The sequence below is a fragment of the Equus caballus genome, chromosome 15, assembly GCF_041296265.1.
Source record: "Equus caballus isolate H_3958 breed thoroughbred chromosome 15, TB-T2T, whole genome shotgun sequence".
Taxonomy (NCBI): Eukaryota; Metazoa; Chordata; class Mammalia; order Perissodactyla; family Equidae; genus Equus; species Equus caballus.
Genome location: NC_091698.1, coordinates 79,809,149 through 79,821,790, shown reverse-complemented (window position 1 = coordinate 79,821,790; position 12,642 = coordinate 79,809,149). Strand labels below are relative to the sequence as shown.

The 12,642-nt window shown below is 36.8% G+C and overlaps 1 protein-coding gene across 4 annotated transcripts in view; it reads left to right on the top strand.

Moving 5' to 3' along the window:
- Positions 1-12,642, top strand: part of TTC27 (tetratricopeptide repeat domain 27) — a 177,548-nt gene that overhangs the window by 34,057 nt on the left and 130,849 nt on the right. For all 4 annotated transcript variants that reach the window (XM_001501379.7, XM_023619259.2, XM_070236482.1 and 1 more), the window contains one exon: positions 4,293-4,405. In XM_001501379.7, the coding sequence (XP_001501429.2) occupies positions 4,293-4,405 (113 nt within the window). The remainder of the gene's footprint in view (positions 1-4,292; positions 4,406-12,642) is intronic.

Genomic DNA, 12,642 nt, shown 5'->3' with positions numbered 1-12,642 from the left:
TGGGTGAGAACCTGGGAAGGATATTATATTCTTAGTTTCCTCATTTATTTTTCCCACATCACACTTTGTTAAAGGATCAGATTAGATTTATAAAAGCACTCTACAAATGTGTTATTAAACACTGGATATTAGTAAGCAGGTTGGTACAACCCCATAAGGATGTAAAAAGGTGAGTTTTGGGGTACTCTAGAGTTGCACTGTCCACTATGGTGACCGTCAGCCGTGTGTGATTGTTAATAAAGTTCGTCCAAATTGAGATATGCTGACGTGTAAAAGACACATCAGATTTCATAGACTGTCTAAGAAGAAAGAATGTATAATATCTAGTTAGTAATTTTCTATTGATAAATGATACAGGGATAATTTTGATGTATTAGGTTAAATAATTTCTTTTTTTCACTTTTTAAAATGTGGCTAGTAGAAAATTTAAAATTACATCTGGCTGTGTTTTAAAAATTCTGAAAGGCCTGTGTTGAAAATGGATGGCCACGAGGCTGTGCTGTCCACCTGCCAGCCCTGCCTTCTGAAGGTGCTGGTTCAGGGAGGAAAGGCCACTTGTTCAGTGGAGACTGAACAGCAGCCTGGATTCTGTCTTCCTCCCATCATTAGTTGTTGGAGGTTGCTGTACTCTTTTCTTGAAACCCTGTGGATAGCGCTAGGCCTACAGTTAGGGGGAATTTGAGGATAGACAAGGAAAGCTGTGCCTTTGGGCCGCGATTTGGGCAGAATAACGGCTTACCAGTTAAGAGGTTGGCCTCTTCTCCACAGGCAGTTTCCAGCCTTCTGAAACTGGGGGCTAAGCCTAGCTCCATTTAGCTTCTAAAGTCTTCTTAGTTTTTAGTTATTCTTATTGAATAAGAAAAAGATTTTAAATCAAGTTTTTTGAGGAATAATTTACATAAAATAAAATTCACCTATTTTAAATGAACACTGAGCTTTGACAAACAGATAGACCCATGTAACCACCACTGCAATCAAAATAAAGAGCAATTTCCCTTATGCCAAAAAGTCCACTTATGCTCTTTTGTGGTCAATCACTTTCCCTACTTCTTTTTTTTTTAAAGATTGGCACCTGAGCTAACAACGCTTGTCAGTCTTTTTTTTTTTTCCCCTACTTTATCTCCCCAAATCCCCCCGGTACATAGTTGTATATCTTAGTTGCAGGTCCTTCTAGTTGTGGCATGTGGGACGCCGCCTCAGCGTGGCCTGATGAGCGGTGACATGTCTATGCCCAGGATCCGAACCGGTGAAACCCTGGGCCCCCACAGCAGAGTACACGAACTTAACCACTCGGCCACAGGTCTGGCCCCAAACTTCCCCTACTTCTGATCTGCTTTCTATCAGATTGGAGCTGCTTTTTCTAGAATTTCAAATAAATGGAATCATATAATAATACTCTGTCCGGTTTCTTTTGCTTAGCATGATGTTTTTGAGATTATCCATGGTGTGATACCAGTTATTAGCTCCTGATTATTGCTGAGTATTATTTCATTGTATGGATAAACCACAGTGTGTTTATCCATTCACCTGTTGGTGGACAGTTGAGCTGTTTCTCGTTTTTGGCTGTAGTGAATAAAGCTGCTTGGAACATGCATGTGTAATTCTCTGTGTGAACATATGTTTTTAATTCTCTTGGGTAAATACCTAGGAATGGAATGACTGAGTTGTGTGATAAGTATATTTGTAACTTGATGAGAAACTCCTAAACTCCTTCCCAAAGTGGTTGTACTATTTTACATTCCCACCATCAATCTGTGAGAGCGCCAGTTTCTCTGTGTCCTTGCCGATGCTTGGTATTGTCAGTCTTTTTAATTTTTGCCATTCCAGCAAGTGTGTGTATGGTGATATCTCATTGTGATTTTATTATTTTTTGATAACTCATTTTTTTAAAAATCAATTTTATGGAAATATAACTTACAGAAAAATTGACCTATTTTATTCGTACAATTTGATGAGATTTGACAAATATATACACTCAACCATTACTGTCAAGATATGTTCCATTACCCTAGAAAATTCCATCATACCACTTTTCAGTTAATCCGCCACTCCTATGGCCCTAAATAATCATTGATCTACTTTCTGTGACTAGAGATAGTATTCCTTTTCTAGAATTTCGTGTGAATGAAATCATATAGTATGTACTTTTTTGTATCTGGCCTCTTTTGCTCAGGATAGTGTTTTTGAGATTTGTCTATGTGGTTGCTTGTGTCAGTACGACCTTTTTATTGCTGGTTAGAATTCCATTGGATGGATGTAGCATAACTTTTTAAAATCTACCTGTTGACAAACATTTGGGTTGTTTCCAGTCTCGGGCTAATATAGATAAAACTGCAGTGAACATTTATATACATATCTTTGTGTGGACATATGTTTTCATTTCTTGTGGGAAACTACTTAGGGGTGGAATTCATAGCTCATACGGTAAATGTATGTTAATTTTAAGAAACTGGCAAACTTTTCTGTGGTTGTACCATTTTACATTTCTACCAGCAATATCTGAAAGTTCTAATTGTTCTAGATCCTTGTCAACATTTGCTATTGTCAGTCTTTTTAATTTTATCCATTCTAATGTGTGCGTACTAAGTAGTTCTGATTTTAATTAGTATGTCTCTGTTGATTACTATTATTGAGGATCTTTTTGTGTGCTTATTGGCCATTTGTATATCTTCTTAAGTGTCTGTACAGATCCTTTGTCCATTTTTTAATTGGGTTTATCTTTTTATTATTGAGTTTTAAGAGTTTTCCATGTTCTGAATACAAGTCCTTTTTCAGATATTTGTTTTGTGCATATACTCCCTGAGTCTGTAGCTTGGCTTTTCATTTTCTTAACTATGTTTCTAAAGAGCAGAAGTTTTAATTTGATGATATCTGATTTATTAAGTTTTTCTCTGGTGGTTCATGTTTTTGTGTCCTAAGTAAGGACTGTATGTCTACCCCAAGGTTGTAAATATTCTCTCCTATGATTTCTTCCAGAAGTATTTTAGTATTACCTTCTACATTAAGGTCTTTGATCAATTTTGGTTTAATTTTTGTATTTGGTATGAGATAAGGGTAGAGGGTCGTTTTTTTCCCCAAATGGATATCCAGTTGTTCCAACATGATTTATTGAAAAGACTTTCATCTGTTGAATCACCTAGGCACCTTTGTTAAAAATCAATTGACCATATAACATGGGTCTAAATTTTTTTACTCTATTCTATTCCATTCTTCTTCATGTCTGTCTTAATGCCAGTACCACACTTTCTTGGCTTTGTAGTAATTCTTTTTTTTTTTTTTTTAAAGATTTTATTTTTCCTTTTTCTCCCCAAAGCCCCCTGGTAATAGTTGTCTATTTTTAGTTGTGGGTCCTACCAGTTGTGCATGTGGGATGCCACCTCAGCATGGCTTGATGAGTGGTGCCATGTCTGTGCCCAGGATTCGAACTGGCAAAAGCCTGGGCTGCCGAAGCAGAGTGCGAGAACTTAACCACTTGGCCACCAGGCCAGCCCTGTAGTAATTCTTTTTTTTTTTTTAAAGATTTTATTTTTCCTTTTTCTCCCCAAAGCCCCCCGGTACATAGTTGTATATTCTTCGTTGTGGGTCCTTCTAGTTGTGGCATGTGGGACGCTGCCTCAACGTGGTTTGATGAGCAGTGCCATGTCCGCGCCTAGGATTCGAACCAACGAAACAGTGCGCTACTTGCAGCAGAGTGCGCGAGCTTAACCACTCGGCCACGGGGCCAGCCCCCCTGTAGTAATTCTTGAAAGCAAGTACTCTGTCAAGTACTCTAAGTCCTCAGATTTTATTCTTTTTCAGGTTGTTTTGGCTATTGTAGATCCTTGTATTTCCATATAAATTTTAGAATCAGGTTGTCAATTTGATATTTCTGTCATTAATTAACAACAAATCACTTGTAACATTTCACAACTAATTACACTATACTGTTGAGAGACAGAGTTGGGTGTTGATGTTTTAGAGTAGAATTTAGAGGTAGAGAATAGAATAATCTGGCTTTGAATCCTGTATCAGTAAAGGGGCTTTTGCATACTAGGCTCAACCAATGATAGCTCTTATTCCCTGTTATTGTTATTGTCAGTACATTCCTGAGGTTAGATGGCACATCCTCCATTTCTGCACAGAAATTGTCCCTGATAACGTTTTTCACTAGAAACAGACTGTTGACCATATGTAGGCATTGTATAATCTTAAACAAAAATGCAAGTTATCCCCCTTAGCAATCTATTGCATACCATCTGTTGAATGAATCAAATTTAATTTTTGGTCTAAATATTTTTTTTGTATTCCACCAGAATCTTGAGCTCAATGATGATACTGTTCTGAATGAGATAAAATTAGCTGATTGTGAACAGTTTCAGATGCCTGACCTATGTGCTGAAGAGCTTGCTGTTATCCTTGGGATCTGGTAAGTTGGTGACTTACTGGGCTACTTTGAACACCTTGCATGTGGTTCTCTTGTGTTGGGGAAATCTTTATTCAAGGAGATCCCAAGAGTTCTAGATGAATAGGGAATCTTGTAATGCTTATGAAGATCCAGAAGGAATACTTGGGCAGCCGTTTAAAGGGTTAGAGATTAGGAATCCCAGGAATCTCCTGTGAGTTTGTAAACTCATCCTTCTCTTTCCTTCATAAGTAAAATTTCTTTGGTTAGCCGTACCTAGGAACAGAACCTTATGTGTGGTGGAAATAGTTTTTCCTTTTTTTTTTCCGTTTTGAAATAATTTCAAACTTGGAAAAGGTTGCAAGGGCAAGGCGTTGGAAAGAACTTTCGAGAATAATTTTCCAATGGGATGCTCTGTCACCCTTGAATACTTTTGTGTGTGTTTCCAACAAATAAGAGTATTTTTGTACATGGCCACAATACAGCTATCAAAATCAGGAAATTAATATTTATATTTACTATCATTTAATTCTCAGACCCCATTCAAGTTTTGCCAGTTGTGCCAATAATCTCCCTTATAGCAAAGGATCCAGTCTAGAACATATGCATTACATTTCATTGTCATGTCTCTTTACTATCTGTTAATCTGAAATAGTTCCTCATTTTTGCTTGACTTTCATGATCTTGTCACTTTTGAAATTTATAAGCCAGTTGTTTTGTAGACGTTCCCTCAATTTGAATTTGTCTGATTTATAAAATTATGATTAGGTTCACATTATGCTTCATTAGCAGGGATATTAGAGAAGGGAAGTTTTGTGGTTCTCGTATCCCAGCAAGATAGAGCACAATTTTGATTTGTCCCACTACTGGTGGTATTAACTTTGATCCATGATTAAAGTGGTGTCTGCCAGGCTTCTCCAACGTAAAGTTATTCTTTTTTACCTTTGTAATTAACATTTTTTAGGTAGGTACTCTCAGATTATATAAATATCACATTTCCCGTCTGGAGATTTAGGAATGTTCAAAATAGGATATCTCACAAAGTTACAGTATTGAAACTAGTAATAGCAATTTAAAAAAGGATGCATTTGGAAAAAAGACTTGTCTTTTAACTCAGTAGAACTCATTCTTTTGTGTTTCCCTCATAGCATTTTACCTCCTTTACACTCACGGTAGGTTTTCATTTATGCAAAAGTAGAATTCAGTTCTGCAGTCCCCTTTTGTTTGTTTAAAAGGAAGCATACCTGTAGAGTTCTGTTTATAAATCCAAATCAATTGACCTATCATATTATTTGATTCCAGTGACAGAATTTATGCTTACCACTGAAAAATTACCGTTCGATTCATAATGATACTTAGTGTTTAAATAATCTAAATAGCATTCATTTACAAGCAATACTATGTGCTAGGAATATCATGTACTTTCACATTATCCCTGATTTATATTCTAGTAACCCTATAGGTTGTTATTTTTCACCATTTTTCAGATGGCAAAACAGAGTTCAAACAACTAAATGAGTTGCTCAGAATAACAAAGCAACAATTAGGGTTTGAATCCAGGTTTTACTGACCCCAAATTCTGAGTTCTCTTTTATGCTGTTTCTTAAAACATTATTTTCACACATTCATAGTTGTCAATTAATCAGAAAATTAAATCAAGCCAAATATATATATATTTAGGCATTCCTGTCTGTTGAGCTTTAGCTGTACTGAGTTAGATTTCACAGTTGAGAGGGGACTAAAAGCCAAGAAGAAAATACTTGTCTTCAAATACTGTTATTTTCCCCAAATAAGATCTTGGTGGAATCTCAATATATAGAACAGTTAAAGTGCTGACTGCATTTCATGGACAATTTACATCTTCATTGTTTGGTAGAAACTACTTGATCATATTCTGAATCTTAGAGCATCTAATACAGTTTATAAACCTCTGGGTTAGAACACCCGTGAAGTGATGATTTGCATGAACTGAGTTACTGTGCAGTTTGTAAACAGTGATTTTGTTATACTGCCTGATCTTTGTCTGATCCCCATGGCCACTAAACCCTATGAAGAGGCACCTTGGACATTGTGGCAGGGTGGGTTGGTTTGGAAAGGAGATGTAGAGAAGGTAAATTCTTATAGTTGATAGACTGGCAAAACAGTGGGGCCGGCTTCATTTCCTTCCCGTCTACTCTTGCCCTTCTGTGGCCTCCTGCTTGAGTTTGATTCTACCTGGACTGCACACTGGAACTTGTCCCAGGTCAAGTATACTTCAGTATACTTGATTGCTTTTGTGTAAAGTCATTGTGGGAGGAATTAAATATAGCAGTATATAGCTTAAAATATAGCAGTCCTTCAGTAATTCAGACTGCTGGAGTGGGGAGGATAATTCCTTTTAATTAACAATCTGGGGGTTGGCCTGGTGGCGTAGTGGTTAAGTTCCCATGCTCTACTTTGGTGGCCCAGGGTTCGCGAGTTTGGATCCTGGGTGCAGACCTACACACTGCTCATCAGGCCAGGCTGTGGCGGCGTCCCACCTACAAAAAAATAGAGGAAGATGAGCACAGATGTTAGCTCAGGGACAATCTTCCTAAAGCAAAAAGAGGAAGACTGGCAACAGATATTAGCTCAGGGCCAAACTTGCTCACCAAAAAAAAAAATTGTCTGATTTTCAAGTATGCATTAATATATGCTAAGCCTAAATCAGTAAATTATGGTCAAAAGTGGTGGCCTGACTCAGTGACTGTGTCATGATTATTTGTAATGACCCTGTCACATTTCACTTTGTCTGTATGCTTTATACAATGAATTTAGGATTGGAATTTTCTGTGTGAGAGATGAATGTTGATCCATTTTGGATGAGGTTCTTATCATGGAATGACATTTATGCTCTTGTTCACTCATCAGAATCATAGTCTTATAACTGAAAGGACCTTAGGCGTTAATTGGGTCATCTTACTGCCCTGGTACAAAAGTCCTTTGTGCAGTCAAACTAGAAATGTCTGTGTGTGGGTATGTTGTGTATGTTTTAAATGAAGTGATTTCATAATTCTTTTCTCTTCATTTGCTATTTTTTCTTACCAACAATAAAAATAGTTCATTGAAAAATTATTATATAAACATTTAATGCTCATTATAAACTCCTCTAAAAATACTGAAAATTACAAGGAAGTCCTCCTATTTTGTGGAGTGGTATTTTCTTTTCATTCTTAATATAAGTAATATTTACATACAAAAGAATTTATATAATATATAAATGTAAATTATATAGTTTAATAATAAAGTGAACCCACCACTCAAGAACTAGAAGATTACAAATATCATTAGCACAGTCTCTGTGTTTCTTCCCTGTCTCGTCGTCCTGCTCTCCTCAAAAGGTAACCACTAGCTTGAATTTTGTGTTTGTCATTTTCTTGCCTTTTCAAAACATATATTTACTCACATTGGCTTCATTTTGTTTGTCTTTGAGCTTTATAAAAGTGGTATTTTACTATATGTAGTCTTCTGTGATTTTTTTCCCTCTCGTTATTGTGTTTCTGTGATTCGTTCATGTTGTGTAGAGCTGCAGGTTACTTGGCAGTATAGCATTCCGTTGGGTGAATATTTCACAATTTATCAGTCTCCTTTTGGATATTTGTTTTTTTTTTTTTATTGAGTTATTGATAGGTTACAATCTTGTGAAATTTCAGTTGTACATTAATGTTTGTCAGTCGTGTTGTAGGTGCACCACTTCACCCTTTGTGCCCACCCCCCACCCCACCTTTCCCCTGGTAGCCACTAAACTGTTCTTAGTCCATAATTTTAAATTCCTCATATGAGTGGAGTCATACACAGATTATCCTTCTCTCGCTGGCTTATTTCACTTAACATAATTCTCTCAAGGTCCATCCATGTTATTGCAAATGGAATGATTTTGTTCTGTTTTGCAGCTGAGTAGTATTCCATTGTATATATGTACCACATCTTCTTTATCCATTCGTCTGTTGCTGGACACTTAGGTTGCTTCCACGTCTTGGCTATTGTAAACAGTGCTGCAATAAACATTGGGGTGCACAGGACTTTTGGGATTGCTGACTTCAAGCTCTTTGGATAAATACCCAGTAGTGGGATGGCTGGATCGTATGGTAGTTCTATTTTTAGTTTTGTGAGCAATCTCCATACTGTTTTCCATAGTGGCTGCACCAGTTTGCATTCCTACCAGCAGTGTATCAGGGTTCCTTTTTCTCCACAACCTCTCCAACATTTGTTGCTATTAGTTTTAGATATTTTTGTCATTCTAACGGGTGTAAGGTGATATCTTAGTGTAGTTTTGATTTGCATTTCCCTGATGATCAGCGATGATGAGCATCTTTTCATGTGCCTATTGGCCATCAGTATATCTTCTTTGGAGAAATGTCTGTTCATGTCTCCAGCCCATTTTTTGATTGGGTTGTTTGATGTTTTGTGATTGAGTTGCGAGAGTTCTTTATATATTAAGGATATTAAGCCTTTGTCAGATATATGACTTGCAAATATTTTTTCCCAGTTAGTGGGTTGTTTTTTTGTTTCAATCCTGTTTTCATTTGCCTTGAAAAAGCTCTTTAATCTGATGAAGTCCCATTTGTTTATTCTTTCTATTGTTTCCCTTCTCTGAGAAGGCATGGTGTCCGAAAAGATCCTTTTAATACTGATGTCAAAGAGTGTACTGCCTACATTTTCTTCCAGAAGGCTTATGGTTTCAGGTCTCACCTTTAGGTCTTTAATCCATTTTGAGTTTATTTTGGTGAATGGTGAAAAAGAATGGTCAATTTTCATTCTTTTACATGTGGCTTTCCAGTTTTCCCAGCACCATTTGTTGAAAAGACTTTCTTTTCTCCATTGTATGCCCTCAGCTCCTTTGTCAAAGATAAGCTGTCCATAGATGTGTGGTTTTATTTCTGGACTTTCAATTCTGTTCCATTGATCTGTGCACCTGTTTTTGTACCAGTACCATGCTGTTTTGATTACTGTAGCTTTGTAGTATGTTTTGAAGTCAGGGATTGTGATGCCTCCCGTTTTGTTCTTTTTTTCTCAGGATTGCTTTAGAAATTCGGGGTCTTTTGTTGCCCCATATGAATTTTAGGTTTCTTTGTTCTAATTCTGTAAAGAATGTCATTGGGATTCTGATTGGGATGGCGTTGAATCTGTAGATTGCTTTAGGTAGAACGGACATTTTAACTATGTTTATTCTTCCAATCCATGTACATGGATTGTCTTTCCGTCTCCTTATGTCGTCATCCAATTCTCTCAGAAAGGCCTTGTAATTTTCATTATATAGGTCCTTCACTTCCTTAGTTAAATTTACCCCAAGGTATTTTATTCTTTTTGTTGCGATTGTGAATGGTATTGTATTCTTGAGTTCTTTTTCTGTTGGTTCATTACTGGAGTATAGAAATGCTACTGATTTATGCAAATTGATTTTATACCCTGCAGACTTTGCTGTAGTTGTTGATTACTTCTAACAGTTTTCCAATGGATTCTTTGGGGTTTTCTATATATAAGATCATGTCGTCTGCAAACAGTGAGAGTTTCACTTCTTCCCTCCCTATTTGGATTCCTTTTATTCCTTTTTCTTGCCTGATTGCTCTGGCCAGGACCACCAGTACTATGTTAAATAAGAGTGGTGATAGAGGGCATCCTTGTCTCATTCCTGTTTTCAGGGGGATGGGGTTCAGTTTTTGCCCATTGAGTATGATGTTGGCTATGGGTTTGTCATATATGGCCTTTATTATGTTGAGGTAGTTTCCTTTTATGCCCATTTTGTTCAGAGTTTTTATCATAAATGGCTGTTGGAGCTTGTCAAATGCCTTCTCTGCGTCTATTGAGATAATCATGTGTTTTTTATTCCTCAGTTTGTTGATGTGGTATATCACGTTGATTGATTTGCAGATGTTGAACCATCCCTGTGTCCCTGGTATGAATCCCACCTGATCCTGATGTATGATTCTTTTGATGAATTGCTGAATTCTGGTTGCCAAAATTTTGTTTAGAATTTTTGCATCTATGTTCATCAGTGATATTGGCCTGTAGTTCTCTTTTTTCGTGGTGTCCTTGTCAGGTTTTGGTATCAGCGTGATGTTGGCCTCATAGAATGTGTTAGGAAGTGTTCCATCTTCCCTAATTTTTTGGAATAGCTTGAAAAGGATAGGTATTAAATCCTCTCTGAAAGTTTGGTAGAATTCCCCAGGAAAGCCATCTGGTCCTGGGGTTTTATTCTTTGGGATGTTTTTGATTGCTGTTTCAATCTCTTTCCTTGTGATTGGTCTGTTCAAATTGTCTGCCTCTTCTTGAGTGAGCTTTGGGAGATTGTATGAGTCCAAGAATTTATCCATTTCCTCTAGGTTATCCATTCTGTTGGCATATAGTTTTTTGTAGTATTCTCTTATAATCTATTGTATTTCTGCAGAGTCTGTTGTTATTTCTCCTCGCTCATTTCTGATTTTGTTTATTTGAGCTTTCTCCCTTTTTTTCTTTGTAAGTCTGGCTAGTGGTTTGTCAATTTTATTTATCTTCTCCAAAAACCAGCTCTTTGTCTCATTGATCCTTTCTACTGCCTTTTTCGTTTCAATTGTATTTACTTTTGCTCTGATTTTTATTATTTCTCTCCTTCTGCTGACTTTGGGCTTCATTTGTTCTTTTTTCTCTAGTTCAGTTAGGTGTGCTTTAAGGTTGCTTATTTGGGATTTTTCTTGTTTGTTAAGATGTGCCTGTATTGCGATGAATTTTCCTCTTAAGACAGCTTTTGCTGTATCCCATATGAGTTGGTATGGCATGCTATCATTTTCATTTGTTTCCAGGTATTTTTTTATTTCTACTTTAATTTCTTCAATGATCCATTGCTTGTTCAGTAGTGTGTTGTTTAGTCTCCACATCTTTGTGCCTTTCTCAGCTTTCTTCTTGTAATTAATTTCTAGCCTTATAGCACTATGATCTGAGAAGATGCTTGTTATTATTTCAATTTTTTTAAATTTGTAGAGGCTTGCCTTGTTTCCCAACATGTGGTCTATCCTAGAGAATGTTCCATGTGCACTTGAGAATAATGTGTATTCAGCTGTTTCAGGGTGAAGTGATCTATATATGTCTATTAAGTCCAATTGTTTTAGTTTTTCATTCAGCTCCACTATTTCCTTGTTGATTTTCTGTCTGGATGATCTGTCCATTGATGTGAGTGGGGTGTTGGGGGCCCTACTATTATTGTGTTGTTTTTAACATCTTCCTTTAGGTCTGTTAATAGTTGCTTTATGAATCTTGGTGCTCCTGTGTTGGGTGCATAGATATTTATAAGCGTTATTTCTTCTTGGTGAAGTGTCCCTTTGATCATTATATATTGTTCCTCTGTGTGTCTCTTTACCTGTCTTATTTTGAAATCCACTTGGTCTGATATAAGAATTGCAATACCTGCCTTTTTTCCCTTGCTATTTGCTTGAAGTATTGTCCTCCACCCCTTCACCCTGAGTCTGTGTTTGTCCTTGGGGCTGAGGTGTGTTTCCTGGAGGCAACAAATTGTTGGATCTTGTTCTTTAATCCATTTTGCCACTCTGTGTCTTTTTATTGGAGTTCAATCCGTTCACATTGAGAGTGATTATTGATGCCTGTGGACTTAGTGCTGTTAATCTGTCACTCATTATCTTGTTTTCCTGTGTTTCTTTTCCTGTTTGCTTTAGACTACCCATTTAATACTGCAATTTCTTATGCTGGGTTTCTTAGATTTTTCCTTATTTATGATTTGTGACTCTGTTCTGTACTTTATTTTAGTGTCTACCTTGAAGTTTGTATTTAGAATCTCGTGTATAATATAGTCTATTCTCTGGTGGTCTCTTACTTACTTGACCAATACTGATTTAGACCCTTTGCTCTTCCCCTCCTAAATAATTATTTTCATTTCTTATTCCAACTCGTCTTATTAATTGGTAGTTAGAGTGCTAAGATCGTCCTTGTTTTGGTAGTTTCCTTACCTTTACCCTAATGCTACAATTGAATATTTGCTATCCTGTTCTGGTTCTATCCATCGGTCTCCCTAGTCTGTGGATTGTGTCCCCTTTCTCCCTTTTTTCTTTTTTCAGGTATGAGAGCCTTCTTGAGGATTTCTTGTAATGGAGGGCTTTTGGTTACAAATTCCCTTAACTTTTGTTTGTCTGGAAAAGATTTAATTTCTCCCTCATATCTGAAGGAAATTCTTGCTGGATAGAGTATTCTTGGCTGAAGATTTTTATCCTTTAAAGCTTTGAATATGTCACTCCATTCTCTCCTAGTTTGTAGGG